At 42.5% G+C, this 18,577-nt stretch overlaps 1 protein-coding gene across 1 annotated transcript in view; it reads right to left on the reverse strand.

Moving 5' to 3' along the window:
* Dpp4 (dipeptidyl peptidase 4) overlaps window positions 1–18,577 on the reverse strand; it is a 76,662-nt gene that overhangs the window by 32,392 nt on the left and 25,693 nt on the right. Inside the window, exons 6-10 of the mRNA XM_041631604.1 lie at window positions 15,046–15,098; window positions 14,865–14,937; window positions 14,056–14,176; window positions 10,286–10,446; window positions 8,729–8,841 (exon numbers count right to left, since the gene is read on the reverse strand). Of these exons, the coding sequence (XP_041487538.1) occupies window positions 8,729–8,841; window positions 10,286–10,446; window positions 14,056–14,176; window positions 14,865–14,937; window positions 15,046–15,098 (521 nt within the window). The remainder of the gene's footprint in view (window positions 1–8,728; window positions 8,842–10,285; window positions 10,447–14,055; window positions 14,177–14,864; window positions 14,938–15,045; window positions 15,099–18,577) is intronic.

The following is an 18,577-nucleotide window of genomic DNA, read 5'->3' on the forward strand; positions in this document are numbered from 1 at the left end:
ACAGCCAAGGCTACACAGAGAAACCCTGTCTCAGGAAAATGTGAGGGTTTTTTTGTCCCCAGACCTCATTGCAAATAAACATTTTACTCAATAAAATATATCCAACAAAGAAAACAGCAGTCACAACCCAAGAACACACACACGTGACCGAAACCATATGTTTAGGACTGTTAAGAACTTAGCCGCTGGTAGAAGAGGGGTCAAAGGTGAAACTTCTCCATCCCCACCCCCTCTGCTGCCTGAGAGTAATACCATGAGGTCAGGGACACTGGCAGAGACTCTAGAATCTTCTGGTAGTTTAACTTAACCCCTGTCAATGGTGTTTGCTCGGAAAGTCGTTGTTGCTAAATCAGTACCACGAGCCTCCAGAAGCTTTTCAGAAAGCAGGGACTGAGAGCTCTTCTCACCTACTGAGAAGAAGCCAGGGTCCCTAATCTAACCCAGCTCTTCTGGGATCACCTGGTGAGGTGTTGTCAAATGAGCAGAAGGAGGATTAACTCTTACCCAGGACAGGTGTTTCTTGCAAAGAACAGAAAAGAGTCAAAAACAAGACACTGAAAATGAAGTTCTTAACAATTAATATTTTAGACTAAAGATTAAGGAACTTTTAGTTGGGGCCCAGACAGTAAACATTTTCAGTCTTTGTGGTTCACATGTCCTTGCTACTAGGATGAAACCACAGCTAATCGTTTTATCAACTTCACTTTCAGACTGGGGGAGGGGAGAACTGAACTCATCCCTCTACATACTTTTCAAATCCAAGAACTATAACCCAAAACACATTTCTCAAGAGTCAAAACATGGCCCTTATGAATGAAGTACTATAGTATTTTTACCCAAAGTTATAGAACCAGGTCTAGCATGCCATCCTCCCCAGTCCATACCTTCAAGTACTTATTGGGACTGTGCCATGGTTTAGAGTCGCATGGGAGGAATTTCCAGTTCGCTCTTCTGCTAGCCTCCCTAACAGTTTTGGCTCTGGGTGGTTTCTTTCCTTGGATATTTTTGCCCATCCTCGGTGTGATTTCAGCGACTCCTCTTATCTCTTCTCTGCAGTGTCTGATCAAAGCCTTGCACCCTTCTGTCAGGAGTTCACAGTGAGTATTTCACCTGACTTTTTTATTTTCTGATCCCATAGCTTTGCTCTCCTCTGCTCCATCACTCCCCTATTTGGCCTCCCCCAGAGGTAGCCGATGCCTCCCTTTGGTTATCCTGTGTTCCTGGCTTGGCTGCCAGCTCCTTGAAGCAGGGGCCCCATGAGTCTTGTTCATAAAACAGCTTGCTGAGTTCTCCTGGAACGCAGCTCTCAGGAAAGGCAAACTTCATGTTCTGATTTCTTAGGACCCACAGTCATCCTTCCTCCCAGAACATTCATCTGTTTTTGTCTCCCTTCCTCTCCTAGGCTCTGAAGCTGGCAGCAGATGTTAACTGAGCACCCAAGAATAAGCACTTTAAGCCTCTCAAAGCTTCACATTTCCCCTTTTACAGCATGGATGCTCTGGAGACCCTCTGGGTCTCATGTTATTTCACTGTAGGTTTCAGATGCTAAGGACCTACGGCAGCAACCAAGCAAGCATCACCTTCGTTCACATAATGGTGCCTTCCCGTTCAGATCTCCTTGTCTTGCTGGTCCTGTTTCCCTGAACATGCCAGTCTCCTTCACACTCGCCTGTCTTGGTGACTGTGTTCTCCTGAACACACCAAACAGCTTCCCCAGTTGGTCTCTCTTTCTTCCACTTTGACTTTTATTCGGAAATGGCTGTCATGCCCCTTACTTCTCCAGTTCTTAGCTGAAGCACCCCCTTCCCATGTCAGTAGGATTTTCTCAGAAAGCTGCTGCAGCCATTAGTACCACGAGCCTCCAGGAGCTTGTCAGATTGCAGGGTCTGAGAGCGCTTCATCTACTGAGAAGGGGCCAGGGCACTTAATCTACCCCAGCTCTTCTGCGCTCACCCCGTGAGGAGTTGTCATACGAGCAGAAGGAGAGTTAACTCTTACTCAGTACACGTGATCTATCCTTGTGAAATAACAGGGGAAAATCAAAAAAGGAGACATGGAAAGTAAGGTTTTTCAAAATTAATCTGTTAGATAAAAGACTAAGAAACATGTAGTTGGAGCCCAGATAGTAAATATGCTTTAGTCTTTGTGGTCTACATGTCGTCTGTCACAGCACGGTATGGGAGCAGCACGGGACAGGAGTGGCTGAGCTTCAGTAGAAAGCATCAGCTTCAATGTCATGAGTTCTTTTGACAAAAGTGTAAAACCATTCAGAGCTGGGGATGGCATGAATGTGAATGTCAGCCAAGATGGAGCTGAATCAGGGATCCTCTTCTGTCAGTTCTAACTGGTTCTACCCCAGTTATCCGTGCCCATTTAGATTAAACAGACAAACAAATACAACAACAACAACAAACTCTTCGGAGGATGAAGTAGGCAGGTGGTTGAGAGAGTTCAAAGGCAGCCTAAGCCACAAGGGAAGACCATGTCTCAAAAAAACAAAATCAGAAGAAAACAAAGACAAAACCCTAAGTAGGATCTGAGGAGATTGTGGGAACCCATTAGTTAGGGAGAACAAGCCGCTTTACTCATAGGTACACACTGGCACCCAGAGATATTCTTCCTCTTTTTAAAAGTGTTCTGGTGGCAGAGAGGCAGCTGAGGGCAAGGGAATGCTTTTATGATCCCTCAACACCCGTGGTAGGTAACTTTAGCTATGAAAACCATACGTTCTACCTCAGACTTGAAAGGCCACACTATAACGCAACTTTTTGCCATTTGAAAACACTGAGTAGTGGAATGTGGGAGAGTAGCCAGGAAACTCATGTGCATTGGCCATCTTCCCTGTCCATTTCTAGATAAAGGTTATTGGACTTGGACCTGATACCTTAGTCACGGTCACTGGCCCAGAATGTACTCTGCACTCTGAGAGGGCTCAGTGGCGGCCTTTTACCATGACAGTAGAGAGTCTGCTTGAAACACATTTTATAACCATACTTCCCTCTAGTTACATTCCTGAGCCAAGATCACGCCATGGGAAGACACTTCTGAAGAGTCATAAAATGAGATGTAAATGTATAGGTGACATCACTGAACTCTTGTCTCAAAGGTTTAAGTCCCCATTGTAAATCAAAAAAAAAAAATCCAACAGTAGGATTGCCAACTATCTTTTGTAGTATAACATTCTGACTGAGGAGGAGGGCAAACCCGGAACAAATTTCCCCTCTTGTGGTGACTGGGAAATGCTGGGGGAAGCCCACACCTACAAGCCTTCTTGTGAGCCTCTCTTTCCTAGGTTAGGCAGAGTAACCCAACAACACAGCACATTCAAGGCTTTGGCAATGATGCGGAAAGGGAATTTGGTTGGCTTGAATGTTGAAGCAGTGAAGTAATCTCTGCACTAAGAGTGTTTACCCATGTGAACTTGATTCTGAGCCAGGAGCCACCTGAGTGCCTCCCATAGACTTCGGACCACCCTGTGAGGCGGGTCCCATTGTGGTTCCTTGCCTAGCTGACGAGGAAACACAAGTGCAGAGAGGTTAAATAACTTGCCCAGGATCACCCAATCAAGGAGTTTTGGAGCCAGGATTCAAATCAAATAGATGGCTTCAGATTTCCCTGTTCATTCTTGCCTTTCCTGCAACGAGTTCTACTAGTCTGTTCCACTCTTTGAGATTCCTTGAGTCTACAACTCCTTTCTCAATAAGATCTATTTATTCCTTGAGAGTTGTGAACAAGCTACATTTTATGAAGAAAGTCAGCTGACTGCGCACACAGCACTAACTTTTGAACATCCTGTCGTGGCGATGCTCGCAATGTGATTTCTTATCCTGCAAAGGGGGGGGGGGGGAAGCATTTCATGAAAGGCGTTTAGGGGGCACCTCTGCCTCTAGTTGTGTAGATGTTGCATTTGTACATTAATGATATTTAAAATAAGCCCCGCTTTGCTAACTGGAAAAGAAAATGGAGAGAGAACCGCTACCCCGAGCAACTGCAGACTGCCGAGTGATTAAGTCAGTGAATCACCAGAGGAAACAGGCGTACTGCCAGTGCCGGCCTTGGGCTCCATGCCACCCTTTGCTCTGATAGGGATGCCAACCCTGCCGGGTCCACTGACAGATTGCTGAGGAGAGGGAAGGGTGGGGTGAGATGCAGCCGCCTTGAGGGGAACAGCATTGTGTAGAACACAAGCTCTTGTTTGTCTGCTTCCACAGGTGTCACTAGTTTCTCATGAGGGCCGGGTGGGGACAGAATACCAGCCCAGTTTATGCCTTGCCTGGCAGCCTCAGGCTTGGAAGAGACTCGTGTGCAGACCAAGGGTCATCCAGTGTTCAGAGAGATAGAGTCTTTATCTACCGTGTCCCTTGAGAGGACAGAGAACAAGGGCAGGGTAAGTCATAAGCTGGGTGTGATGGGCCCCTGAGGCCATCCAGCAGGTGTTGGGAGGGGTCACCTGACTTGACACTCCCTTTCCAGGCCCTGTAGCCTCCAGAATTTGCAGGTGGTTAGTCGAAGGGAGGAGAAAAGAGCGAGTTGGTGTGTGGGATTGTAATAAGAAGCAGCGGGGCTGCGTCCCCAGCACTCCGGCTGCCTGGCTAGCTTATGCCTGAAATAACAACACACAAACTGTATTCTTTTAAACACTGCTTGGCCCATTTCTATCTAGCCTCTTCTAGGCTAATTCTCACATATTAATTTAGCCCACTTCTAATCATCTGTGTAGTGCCCCTAGGTGCGCTTACTGGGAAGATTCTAGCCTATGTCCATCCTGGGTCGGAGCTTCATCGTGTGCGTCTGCCTGGGAGCTGGGAGCATGGCGTCCCTCTCTGAGACGTCTGCTCCTGAGAGGAGAGCTGTGGAGTCTGAGCTCACTTCCTCTTCCTCCCAGCATTCTGTTCTGTTTACTCCTCCCACATATCTTCTAACCAATGAGGGCCAAGCAGTTTCTTTTTATTTAACCAATGACCTTCCTCCATCATGGGATGATTTTGAAAGTTGTCCTTGGAGATGGCTGTGTGAATTAGTTCTTGTGGCACACACACACATGCACTATTACCTGGAAAGCCCTTCTTTCTTATCCATCCATCCATCCATTCAACCATCCATTCATTCTTCTACCAATCCACCCATTCAGCCACCCAGCTTCTCATCCGTTCAGCTGTTCTACAAACACAACTAGACAATGTGTCCCAGTCACCCTTTTCAGCACCAGTTGCTATTGCAAAACTGGCCCTTATCCTACACACCTTGTCTTGCTTCATTTGACCCTGGAAACACAACTCTAAAGAAAAGTTAGGAGTTTCACCTTCTCCCTATGATGTCTTATTTTCTCGAAAATATGTTGAGCTCTCAAATTCTCATTATGAGTCGCCAATGCACACCAACAGTTCGAATGACCTAATTAGCTTTAAGCCTCAATCTATGAAGGTGGTAGAAAGGCTCACCACGTCTCATGCTCTAATTCCTGACAAGAGCACAAACCAGGCTCATCCACTAATAGAACTCCACTTGCTGGAAGCTCTTCAGTGGAGGTGTGTGCTAACAGAAAACAGGTGAGGAGATCTGGGCAGAGGAGGGGAGGGTGATGCCGATCTTGCTTGGTAGTGTACTCAGGATCTAGTAAGTCACAGAGGAAACCACGGCCCAAGGGAATGAATGCTCACTAAGTATAACTTGTCGGGATTGCCGTGGTCCTGAGGGGGCTTTTACTGAGACCAGAAAGTGGTATCTCACCAAGTGAGAGAATATTTTCCCCAGGTGAACCTAGAGTCTCATTTTTAAAAAGCTATGATCTCATCAGTGCCAACAGAGATCACAGCTGTATTTGAGATTCTCCACACAACACTTCCCCGTGACATTTCCTAAGACAACTCTTTGGTAGTATGTATATTCTACAAGAATAGCCCCAGCCAATGAGGCAGCCCTCACCAAGTCTTTGGTTTAAGGAAATGTGGAAGAGCAAAGAACTAAGGTGATGAATTCATCAAGAGCAAACTCAAAGTCCTTAGACGGGGCTAAGACCTCAGAGCTCAGCACTTCCCCCTGTTTTCTTAGCAGGGGGAAGTGCTGTTTTCTTCCCCCTCCTTTTCATCATCTGTAAAATGACCTTGGATGCAATGTCATAGGGCATAGTGAGGAAGAAATGAGAATTCAAGGGCAGATCAGTAGCTCAGCATATTTAAATCTAATTATTCACTCATTTTGTTCTAGTGTCAGGTCCCAAAGAATCCTGGGAAGTCTTTCTCAGTACCTGTAGCTCCTTGTACTTCTCACCCTGCCCCCTAACCTGAACCTCCCCAGCCCAAAAGCTTCCCTTTCCCCAGCATCTCTACCTATATAAACCTGTCTTTTTGGCCATGTGGTTCCTTGATCTTCTGTTCTTGGCCTCTTGGTCTACGCCTCCTCCCTAGATTCACTTGCCCTCTCCCCTCTTCTCTCTTTCTTCTCTTCCTCTCTTGCCCCTTAGTTTGCCGGCTATCTTCAGCCTACTTCTTTCTCTCCCTCCTCTGAATCCTTCCTGATGCCTCTGACTGTTTTCTCTCCCTATTACCTACAAAAAATTCTTCTCCTCAACCATCCCTAGGAGTGGTCATGTCCATGTCCTCATTTTCATTCAGTAAGCAAAGGTCTCTCTCCTCCCAATTCCCATTTCCCATCCTAACTTGCTGTGTGATTTAAGCAAACTATTCTCTCTGTAGTCCCCAGCTCACTGTCAGTGGAGTCTTCACAGTTCTGGGGAGCTACCCAGGATCTTTCTACTTTTTCAGGAACCTAGGGGAAGGAGTGGGGTCAAGACAGAGACTTGTCCAACACAAGCAGCCATCTTCCATTGATTCCCTAGAAGTGTACTACACTACCGTGTCTCATCTAAATACAGGCTTTCTGGTCCTTTAAAAAAAGAAGTCTGTCAACCACTTTTGAGCTCTTTGGTTGGTTGTAGATGAGACTGTTTTCTGAGCTGCAGCTCTCTGCAGAGAGGTCTTAGTTACAGCTTGTACCAGGCATGTCTCAGCTATTCCTGGGCAGCCTCAAACACTCCCATGCCTGGTAGGTTCCAGCTCAGTACCTTCCTCTCCTCTGTCCTGCTGCAATCCACACTGCAGGAAGATTTTATCAACTTGGAAAACCTCAGCATCTACAGGAAAACCCATCTCATCAACTTGGAGTGCCTCCAACCTGTTGCTCATACCTCTGTCACTTCTCTCCCCTAGTCATTCATATGAAAGCTTGCTATATCCTCCCTGACTAGAAATGCTGGAAGAGTCTAGGAACCCCTTCTGCATACCTGGGATTTTAAGTCATGCTTTTTCATCAGTGTTCACTTGAGAGGTTGGTGAGTTGAACCAAAAAACAGATTTCAGAGCCTTTGGGTATAGTTTTAGACCTTGGAAGAAACTCATGGAAAAATGACTGGCCTTAAAAATTTTACAGATAAGATATCTTGCCTGGATAAACATATTAATACAGGTATTTCTAAACAAACTAGTGAATTACTGAGCACAGAGTACAACCTGCACCCAGCTTGATAGTGTCAACTCAGGAGAACAAGGTGCTTCTCACTGCCCTGACGACATCTCTGGGTCCCTGAGGGCACCAGCTGTAGTCACAGAGAAGACAGTTCCTCATCATTCAGAGAGACAGATTAAATAGGTCCTCCCAAGGTGAAGGTCTTTTTTTTAACCTCTGGACCTCATTCTCTTATCTGTACAAGAGATGTGTCATAATAGCTGTTGGGAAGAGAGTTACTTAAGACAATTTAAGGAATGACATAGAACATGGGTTAACACCCACATCTGGTGCACAGCGTACGCTCATCATGTGATAGTTGCTACTTACACCAAACCTGCATAAATAATAGCCTTAAATAAAGAGCTACGTGGCAAATCATACTTGCTGTGGTTTTTAGAGGAAAAGTTATTCAGGTCTTGCCGTGCGTGCTGGCAGGATCTCAAACAATATTTACGCAAGTGACGTCATGAGGGACAATCAACTGTAGGGATTCCCAAATGTGACCCACAGTTTCTCTGAATTTCTCTGGGTCTTACACTGCAGGGCAGAATGGACAGCTCATCAGCGTTTAGTTCTTTTTTGAAAAGTTTTTAAACTACCGGTGGGAGGCATCCATGAGTCTCTTCATAGATGTGTGTTGCTTTCAGGCTGGCAGGTCACAAGTGGGCACCACCAGCCTGTCTGTAAAGAGCATGTGGCCATGCCAGAAACCCCGTGTGATCCTTATCACGCACCACCCTCTGATTTCCCTCGCTAGATTCCATTCCTCCCTGTACTATCTCTAATGTTCCAGCGCATACCTCATACAGGACTATGGATTTCCTCTGCCAGTGGTAGTCACACAGGGTATCTCATGAAGAGAGTCCACCTAGCCTTGCATCTTCTCCTCTGAACCCCTCCCCAATCAGGCCCCATCATCTTTGCCCACCATGGCTTTCTTCACAACGTTTATTACCATCTGGCATTTCAGACTGATATCTCTTTGTCCATCTGGTATTGTCTGTCTCCCCCAGAGACACCTGCCCTATTCATTGTGCATGCCCATCATTAGAACTCGGCCTAGCCTGAAGACAGGAAGAGTCTCAACGGGAAGTTGCTGGATAAAAGAAGGAATCAGTGATTCAAGATGATGCTATGGTTGATGTTGCTGTTTGTACCTGAAACACTCTACCCAGCAGGTAGGAAATTGGCTACACCCAAGGATTCAGGTGAAGTGTCTTACCCTTTCTCCACGGATGCAGGAGCAGGAACTTGGATGGAGACTACACTAGAGGTTGAGCTGAGAGAGCCTATATTTGCAATAAAGAACTTTACAGTTGGATTCACAGCTCCTGCCTGGGAGAAAAAAAAAATCACAGAGTTGATAATGATTTTTTTAAAGCCTCATCATTACATAAATTAAACTATGTTAAATGTTTGATTTATGGCTATAGATTTATAACAATTGGACACTGCCAAACAATTTAATAGAAATAAAATATAAGGAAAACCCTTATTTGTTCAGGTGAAAATATATATTCATGTGCACAAGCATGTGTGTGTTTATAAAACATGAAGGTCTAAACACTCATAATTAAATCATGCGTATTTGTTTGTTTATGATCTGTTGTGCTTTGTGCCAGGGAAGACAGAGGTATCATTTGCCAAATTATCCTGGTTCCGTAGGACAAAAGAGTTTGGTGGCTTTACTGTGACTATCACTTGTATACCATCACAGGCTCAGTTCCCCAGGAAAACCAGCCTGAGCCCAGAGCCAACTGGACTAATTAAGCAGGCAGCAACTTCGCTCCAAGTCCAGGTTAATGTGTTGTGCTCAGCAGTCAATATTATGACAGAAGCCTGTAAGCCCTTTAAAAATGTACGCATAGATCTTCTATTGACAGATTAGTTAGAAATAATATGATTTTTTAAGAGAATGTTTTATGCAGCTTTTTTCCCCCAGTTTCTCTCATCAAAAAATAACATTCTCTGAAAACACATCTCCATATTTAGTTTAGGATCTTTTTTCCTTTTAACTTCCTCTCCCTTCCTAAAATGGCAGATCTTCATAAGGCAAATTAAGTGAGTTGGTAAAAATAAAATTTCCCTTTTTCCGAATCATTTATGGCAAAAATACGTTGTTAGCTTTTCCCGTAGACGACGCTGTGGCCGTTTTTATTATGGTGCTGAAGAATTCCTGGCTTCCTTCTAAAGCCCTCTCCTGGCTTATACTGCTTAACAAAACTCCTTGATTTTGATACACACATTGTGGATAGCAGGGAACAACCTTGTAAACCAGGATGTTACACGACTGTCACAAATGCAGGACGTGAAAAACTCACATTAGTGCCAAACCTGTACCAGAGCCACTGAGACTCATCCCATACTGTACCCTGTTAGTTAGTAATGCAGCCTGATATATAACCAGGCTTTTCAACTTCAATTCGGGCTCATTCCAACTTCTCCAAATGAGACGAGCTTCTGATTCAATTACAGCCTCTCTTTTCCTTCATTCAAGCATTTCCTACCCCTCCCCTACCTCTTTCAAAAGCATTTTCACCATCTTTTTCTGCTTGTCATTTCTTAAAGTTTTTGGAGAAATTACAAAACCTTAAATCACACTCTTTCCTGGGATAATAAAAATACTTTAAAATTGCCAGATGCTGTTGACTTCAGCAAGAGAAATCACAGCAAGCTGTTGAAGAGAGACTGACAATATTTTCATTAGCAGGAAGGGATTAAATGCAACCATTCTCTTCCCATCAAATCACAGAACCAGTACCCGGAAGGGGGCACAGACCTTCGGATAGGGAATCCACACAGTCCTAGGGTACTGCAATGACTCATCAGAATAGAAGGAGTATTCAATGTGTGGGACTTCGGTGTCATTAAACTGAGCATATGCTAAGAAAGTGCTGTCTGGAGACCACCACAGTGCGGAGTAGGCACCGAAGACTTCCTCTGAAAAAAAGACATAAATTGTTCTGTTACAAGAAAGCTGATAAATTGGCTTTGGCATTCAAAATATTGTTCTCATTAGCTTTAGTAATTACAGAAGAGTTCAACTAATGAACCATTTCGTGTTTGCTGAGATTCCAAAATCAAAGTAATACAAATGAATAAAAATAAGACCTCCAAGAATGCATCTAGATCGTAAAAATAAGTCACCCATTGGACCATTTTAGAATATTTTAGTATGCAGTATTGGATAAACGCTCTATATTTTTTTCTTTATCTTATAATCCTCTAAATTTATGCCTCAAAACATACCCAAAGTAAATTTCGCACAGGAGGCTGATTTTCCTTTCTAATTTTCAGTCAACACGCCAGCATGCTCTCCCTCACTGGGCTGAGTTTCTACTGAGTCCATGAGGTACTGGTGGGTGCTGCAGAACTCTAGGCTATCAAACCAATATGGTGCCCAGAGTTTGCTACTCTGGCACAAATAAGGTGTGGAAAGGATGGGTTTAGAATGGAGAGTGCTCCACAGACCCCTACAGAGAAACATCTCTTTTGCCCAGCCTTGAAACTGAAAGCTCCCTGCCTTAGCCCACTCCCTAATAGAGAGAGAAGAGGATAAATGATAGAGGCAATTGAAGGAAAGGCACAGCTCTCAGGGATATTGTTGGACTCATCTCAATCTCTGATAAAGGCAATTCCTCCTGATGATTACAATGAGACCTATCCGTGGGACATTTGACTCAGGCTCTTAAAATGCCCAAGTCTTTGTCACCCATAGGCAACTGAAGAGTCAGATTCTTTGGCGTGCATCAGGACTCCCTCCAGAGTCCCGTGTCTTAGTATGGATCTCCAATCTGGAAGGTGGTGATGATTTGGATGGCTGGATCCTCTTGAGATGGTCTATGATCGTTGGGGTGGTGACCATGACAAGGATATTGGGATCTCAGGCCCTTCCTCTTTCATTGCTTCCTTGTCTCCATGGAGTGAAGAAACCCTTCTGCTACCCACTCCTGCCAAGGTGTACCGCACTGAGACAGAAGTAAAGCAACGTGGCCCGTGGCCAAGTGAACATGAACCGAGTCTCCAAAACCAGGAGTCAAAATGAACTTTCACTTCTTTAAAATATAACAAAATGTGCATTTTGTTACAATGATAGCAAACCGATAAACATACAGGTAGACAGTGGAAAGTCCCAACCCACTTATCACGTCACCGTGTAAATTAAAAAAAAAAAAATCAAAACATACATCCTAGAATTTTAGGATTAGGAAATTATGTATGCCAATTAGTTTTTGAATAACTAAAACCTCATTGCATGTAGCTGGAAAATATATTTATTTTTGTTTTAAGTTATGTGTATGAGGGTATATGTATGTATGTGGGTATATATATATATATATATATATATATATATATATATACAGTGTATACACACACACACACACACACACACAAGTGCGCGTATGCATGCATGCGCACACACATGAGTGAAGGTGGCTAAGGAAAAGAGGTGCCGATCCCTGAAAGAACTAGAGTGACAGCCAGTTGCAAGCTAGCATGGGTAAGTGCTGGGAATGGAACTTTAGTCCTTTGCAAAAGTCAAACAAACAAACAAAAACAAAAACCGCTGAGCTATTGCTCCAGTCCCCTGGGAAATACATTTTCAGTAACCGCAATAGCAACTGCAGAACGGAGAAGAGTAGCGGTAATGAAATGTAACAATTGTCTTTATGAGTAGCTGACATTTGATGAGTGCCACGTGCCAGGAATTGATAATGGTTGGCATTTATTATACCAGGCACTCATCGTTATAACCCACTTTACAATTGATGAGAACAAAACAGGGCTAAAAAGAATTTTAAAGAAATCACCTTAAATCGCATAGCTATTAACAGAACCACGAATTGACCTGTCAGGATTGGGAGCATGCCTGCCATCTTGTATTTATTAAACAGCTCACACCTGTCTCGTTTTCAGCAGTTTTCATTTCAGAAACCCTAGCCCTTGGTGTGGCAGCCTTCTCTCCCTTTGAGGGTTTCAAACCCGAATCACCGAGTTACATTTATGTAGTGATTTGGATTTTATAAACACATCCAACTTGGTCTTCAGAGATTCCTAAAAGAATCTGCTCATAAGCCCTTTTATAGAGAGGAAAACTGAGGTAAATTAAGTGAAATGTTTTACTAGAACTTGAGCCTTAGGCCTCTAACTCAAAACTTTCCCCATCAGAAATCCTTTGTATGCTGAGTTCATATCTCATTCCTTAGAACATTTGTCTACTGGTTTTCATCCACAACACACCTGCAAGGTTATACAACGCTGTAACTAGGGTATGGCTCTAGTTTTTAAATCACTTTCAAACACTGGAAGAGGTATAATTGGGGCCACTTTTAAATGAGTACTTATTTGTGAGGCAGAGAGTATTTTTCTCTAATTAACAATGTAGTGAAAGGAAGGGCCTTTTGGAGGCCGGGAGGCCATTGTTCTGCACCCAGTGATTCAGCTGTGAACACGTCAGATGAAATCCTCCAGTCACAATTACCGAGAGAAGATGGGCTGAGTTGGTTAGATTCTTACCTCAGCGACACCCAGCTGTTTCTAAGAAGAACCACAGGCTGGAAAGGAGGCAGTGTCTGCTCCATGTTGAAGGCCCTGGAAGACCCTCAGTGGTAGGCTGTCTACCACTTAAAGAACTTATCATCATTGCATTGTGGTTTTTAATCAGACACTTACTCCTGAGCAATGCAAACATGTCTTTCTCTTGACCTTATTTCTGTTTGTTGTCCTGTGTTATTCATTAAATTAACTTGATTCTGGCTGAGTAGGAATCAAGGGGAAAGCACGGAGCTAAACTATGTTTTAACTTTGAAGAAGAAATAACAGGATGAAATAAAGATGAGGCTTTCCAGCAAATATGAGGCACGCTTGTGAATTATTTGGAACGGCCCCAAAATGGCCTTTATCTTGGCAACCAATACATGGAAAATGCTTTCTTAATAGTTCCTAAATCTCTTTATCCTGAAAGACAGAATATTCCTTTTTAAGTTTTTTTTTTTTACTTAACTTTCCAAATCAAATTATTTTTGCTTTCTTTAAAAACAGGAAGTCATGATTTGTACCAGGTTAGTCTGAATGAACACAAATCTTTTCAAAAACAAGCAATTTCTTCTTTCCTTCTATTTGACAACTGCCGACAATATTTATCTCTTTTTTAATATTGTGGAAGATTTCACTGCAGACAATAGTTATCTCCTTTTTAATATTGTGGAAAATTTCACTTTCCTTGGAAGCTGCTGGGTGAGGCAGGCCTCCTTGGAGAAACATTGGATGTTAATCTGGATGCTGTTAGGCCCTGGTAAAGCTAGCCGAGCAACACAGAAAGGCCCTTTGTGGTAGAACACCAAGACAAGAGGGGTATTGTGAGACAATGGGGGCCGAGCACTAGGAACAGTTCGGTGTTCTGTGTCACTGTGAGGTCCCAAAGAGATCCCACGATATGTTTAAGTGCACAACTTATTTAGAATGTTACTGAAACGCCCCCAGTTTTCAGTATATCAGTGTTGAAGTAGTCGAAGTTGTAAACTTTCTGATTAAAGATTTAGTGTCTACCTTCATAAACCCAGTCAGTTATCCCATTATATATTGCATCTTCGCTTCCTGACGTTGTGATCCTCTGACTAGGTGAGTTTGGCTCAATTTTAACGTAGATATCATTCTTCCAAACATATGCCTAAAAAGACGATAAAACATATTGGTATCAGTAATCGCATTACAGTATGTCTTATCTTGGATTCTTGGACTACTATGGAAATAAGAGGATAACCACAGAGAGTCTATTTAAGTAGAAACCTCGTTCCTAAATTCTAGGCACGCATTCTATAATCTTGAAATAATAACTAAAAAGCTCCTAACGCGGTGAGCAAGGAGGCTTGCAGCTGCCACTATGTAGATAGTAAAGTTTACGTGAAGACCCAGCACAGCCTTCACGAGATGATTTATGTTTGCGCTTCTTGCTTAGGATGTTAGAGGGAATGTAGCTGCATTCTTAGAGAGGGCAGTGTGGCTACAGAAAACGCCCCATCTTGCTATTCAAATTCCTTTCGGCTTCAAACATTCCTCTAGGACCATAGAACAGGAGATATATTGACAATGATTTTGAAGAGAGGCTCAAAAATATCCAAGCACAAGGGGAACAAAAGAGTTTAATAAACATTTTTTTTTTTGCTAGTGGAAAAAACAACTCTATAAAAGAAACCTAGAACTTTTAATAATTCTATTTTGTTGTGCTAATAAAATGTTCTGAGTAATGATACTATATTTCTAATATAATGAATGAGTGAGCTTTCAAAGTGTTTACTTTATACCAGGCTGAGTAGTACCAGCCAACATTTTTATCACAACAGGAGAAATGTACTAACCAATTTATGACCTTTTGGTGACCATGTGATCCACTGTGTGTTATTTGGAATCTTCTCTTCTGTGATCAGCTGTCTGGAGAAAAGATAGGAGGATATAATGCCCAAAGAATAACTCCCTGTGAGAGATCCTTTAAAATTATATCAGAAAAGCCTTCAAGTCTTGTTGGGAGAACTCACTGACCTTTTCTCCAAGTCATAAACGCTGTATGAAGCTGTGTAGGAGTGCCTCCATTGCTGCAACAGAAAACAAAACAGACATCTCAGTCTTCTGTGATACTGACAGGTCGGCCATTGGCTCAAGATGATAAGAGGCTATTGAATAAAGTTCAAATTTCAACACACATTATCATCCCTTAAATTCTTAGAATTTCAGAATTGAAAATATCTTGAAATCATCGAGTAAAATGTCAGGAAGAGTTTATTCACTTTTGCATCACCTCCTCCACGGGCCTTTTGCAGGATCTCTGTGAACCACAATGTCAGTTTTGATATTGAGGGATATTATTCTGAGCATAGTACGGTAAGAATGTCTGTTCAGAAAAACTCACATTTTCACCTGTCACCCACGTGGCTTCTAAAATATTTAGATTTTTGATTCTGTCAGTGGTGGGGACAAGGAGGCATCCTTAATGCTTTGTGCAGTGATAATGAAACTATCCAGCGTTGTAATTTTAAAGCTATCTGTAAATAGATTTTAAGATTAACACATGTGTGTCTTCAATTTTAAACAGCCAAGCAGCTGAAAATGAAAAGCAAACTAAATCCAAGGTAGCTAAAAGAAAGAATAAAGGCTAGTCTGAAACAGATGCACACAGTGGGGAAACTCAACATAATCAAATGTTGGGTCTATAAGACAGTTAAAACTTTGACAATGGTTAACATACCAGAAAAACAAGAAATCGCTATCAGAAATGAAAATGAGACATCACAACAGACCTTGCAATCATTAAAAGGTTGAGAGACCATTATGAACAATTTTTCAATAAGTCATAAAAAGTAGAAACAAGGAAATTTCTTTGATATAGTCCTACATCTAATAAACATATGGAATCAATCAGTAAAAGTAAAGAAAATCCCAAATCCAAATGATTTTACAGCAAATTCCTTAATGTTTAAAACCTACATAGAAATGTTTACAGAAACTTTATTCAGAATTGTCCAAACTTGGAAGCATCTAAAGTGTCTTTCAATTATGGGTGAATAGATTAACAGACTGTGATTATAGAATGCAATAGAATACCATTTAGTGGTTTTAAAAAAAAACTATCAAGCAATCGGAAAGTTTACATACTGAATTAACAGTGTGACTTTCTAGAAAAGGCAAAACTATAGAAACAGTAATGCGTGGTGCTGGGGAGGGCAGAATAGGCAAAGCCCATGGTCACAGTGAGACCACTCATCTCCAGAACTCCTCGGTGCTGGATCCATACTATACCCTGTCACAATTTACAAAGGACTTCAATGGAGAACCGCAGGCTTGAGTTAATACCAATGCATCAGTATCGGCACCTGCATTGCTACAAATGGATCTTCTCCAGTACAGGATGTTTATAGAGAAGACTAGGAAAGGACCAGGAGGCAGGATGTAGAGCTATGACTTGGAAAGAGGAGCACTATGATCTCACATTCCATTTCTATAGAGCAAGCAGTAACTGGAAAGGAACCCTGTATATTTTCATAACATTATATGAATTAATAGAAGATACAGAGAGAAATATGCTAGGCTTTAGGAAACTAAGCAAAAACAGGTACGGGATAGATCTGTGATATGTATAAGGACACCCTCACATTTGTGAGAAACTGCAGCTATATGTGTTTGTGGATAAAATTAAAGATACTTCTGAAATTCCTTGTGTGTGCCTTTGTATTATCTAGTAGTTGCATGTATAATAAAGTGAGTCTTATTAGATAGCTAAACTGTGGTACACACCTTGCAGTACTATTTCAGAAACCAAACTCCAATACAATTCAGGCTCTGTCAATAAGGAGGAAATTGGCTACCTGGCAGCAGCGCTGAGATGCAGCCAGGCCAGGCCTCCTAACCTGACCACGTATCACTTCTCACTCTCCTACGCCCTCATTTCAACACCTATTTATTAAATTCCCATTTTTTGTAAGTCATACATTCCTTTCCTGAATCCTGGATTATTTCAACACACCCTATGCTTGTTTCTTGGCAACCTCAAACATAATATTTCCCAAAGCCAAAAGGTGTGGTAAAGTCTAGAAATACTAAGAAAGACTGAGATTACCTCAAGATCATGACAAAATCTTTCTCAGGAAGTATAAAATGAAGTCGGTTTATCAATCTACTTAGTCTATAAACACAGTTGTGTTCACCTACCAGATACTGCTCCCACTAAAGGGATCCTAACCGAGCAAGGAACATGAGAACATGCACTGTAATAAAGAAATCCCAGTAAGATGTACCAAGAGCAGTGATGGAGGCAGGCAAAAAAATGTGCAATTCTAATTTGGCTCTGGATCAAGCCGGTGGGAAAGAGGATACTTAAGCTGGGTTCTTAGTGGATGATGGCTATGGAGAATGGGAGAAAGACTTCCCTAAAGCAGAAGCTAAAATGCACAGATAAGAAAGGCCATGTTTAAGGTCCTAAGCTCCAGCATCTCCTACCCTGGAATCCAAAGTTCCCACTGTGTAAGGTCAGACAAGCTGCTTTCTAAACTTGTTTTAGTCTTTGAAGAAAACCAGATGACAAAAGCAACCATGGCAGGCTATGAGGCAGGGTCAGAGCGCAATAGGGAGCACAACTCTGTCTCCAGAGGGTGTGGCAGTGAGGAGAGATGCCAGGGGAGCATCCACACAGATGGCAGGACACCTATTCACTCGCTCATACATTCAGTTGCTCATTTGCCTTTATTTGCAACTTAGAAACAGTGATTGAAGATATGATGGAGCAGGATGTGAAAATACACTGGACCATGCATGGCTAAGAAAATGCAATAAAATTAGCACTTTCTTTTTGTGTGTGAAGGTGTTTGTCAAGCTGTCAATGCTATTGTTCTCAAATTCTATTGGATACTCTCAGAAGTAAAAAAAGAAAAAGAAGAAAAAAGGGAAGACACAGTCCCCTGTTTGCAGCTACCTGAGAATTCAGTGTTTGGCAATGAAGCATGCATTCACCTAATATATATTTCTTGAACATCTACTATGTGGTTCAGTCCTAGGGACTGGAAATATGGTAGAGCCTTAAAAAAATGGGAAAACTGGCAAGAACTATGGAAGGCAATAAATAAGCAAAGAAATAGCAAAATGGCACAAATGTTAGGAAGAAAATGAAAGAGGGTAACGAGATGGAGTGATGTGGGGGTATGGGGTAGCTGGAATGATGGGAAGCCATACTAAAGTGATCAGAAACAGCCTGGAAAGGAGCTAATAAAGACAGAAAACTGAAGGATTCTGGGGGAAAAAGACTCCATCAGAAAGCAATAGCAAGTACTTTGGTTCTTGGATGGGCAGGCAACTGACGCTTGAGAAAAAAGCAGAGTCATGTGACTCTGAAGCGAAGTAGGGAAAAGGAATGCTGGTCAGACATGATGTGTGTGGAACGGGATGCTCCAGATGGAAGACTGAGGTCCACACACAAAGGCCCTGCTGTGCTATGCACGCTGCTCTTGTTTGGTGTAAGGGATGTCATTGGAGGATACAGGTTAGCATAGGTACAGCATAAACTAAGTTACAATGTAACAGAAAC

Source organism: Microtus oregoni, unplaced genomic scaffold (assembly GCF_018167655.1).
Source record: "Microtus oregoni isolate MIOR12 unplaced genomic scaffold, Mior012 000037F_ref0000500, whole genome shotgun sequence".
Taxonomy (NCBI): Eukaryota; Metazoa; Chordata; class Mammalia; order Rodentia; family Cricetidae; genus Microtus; species Microtus oregoni.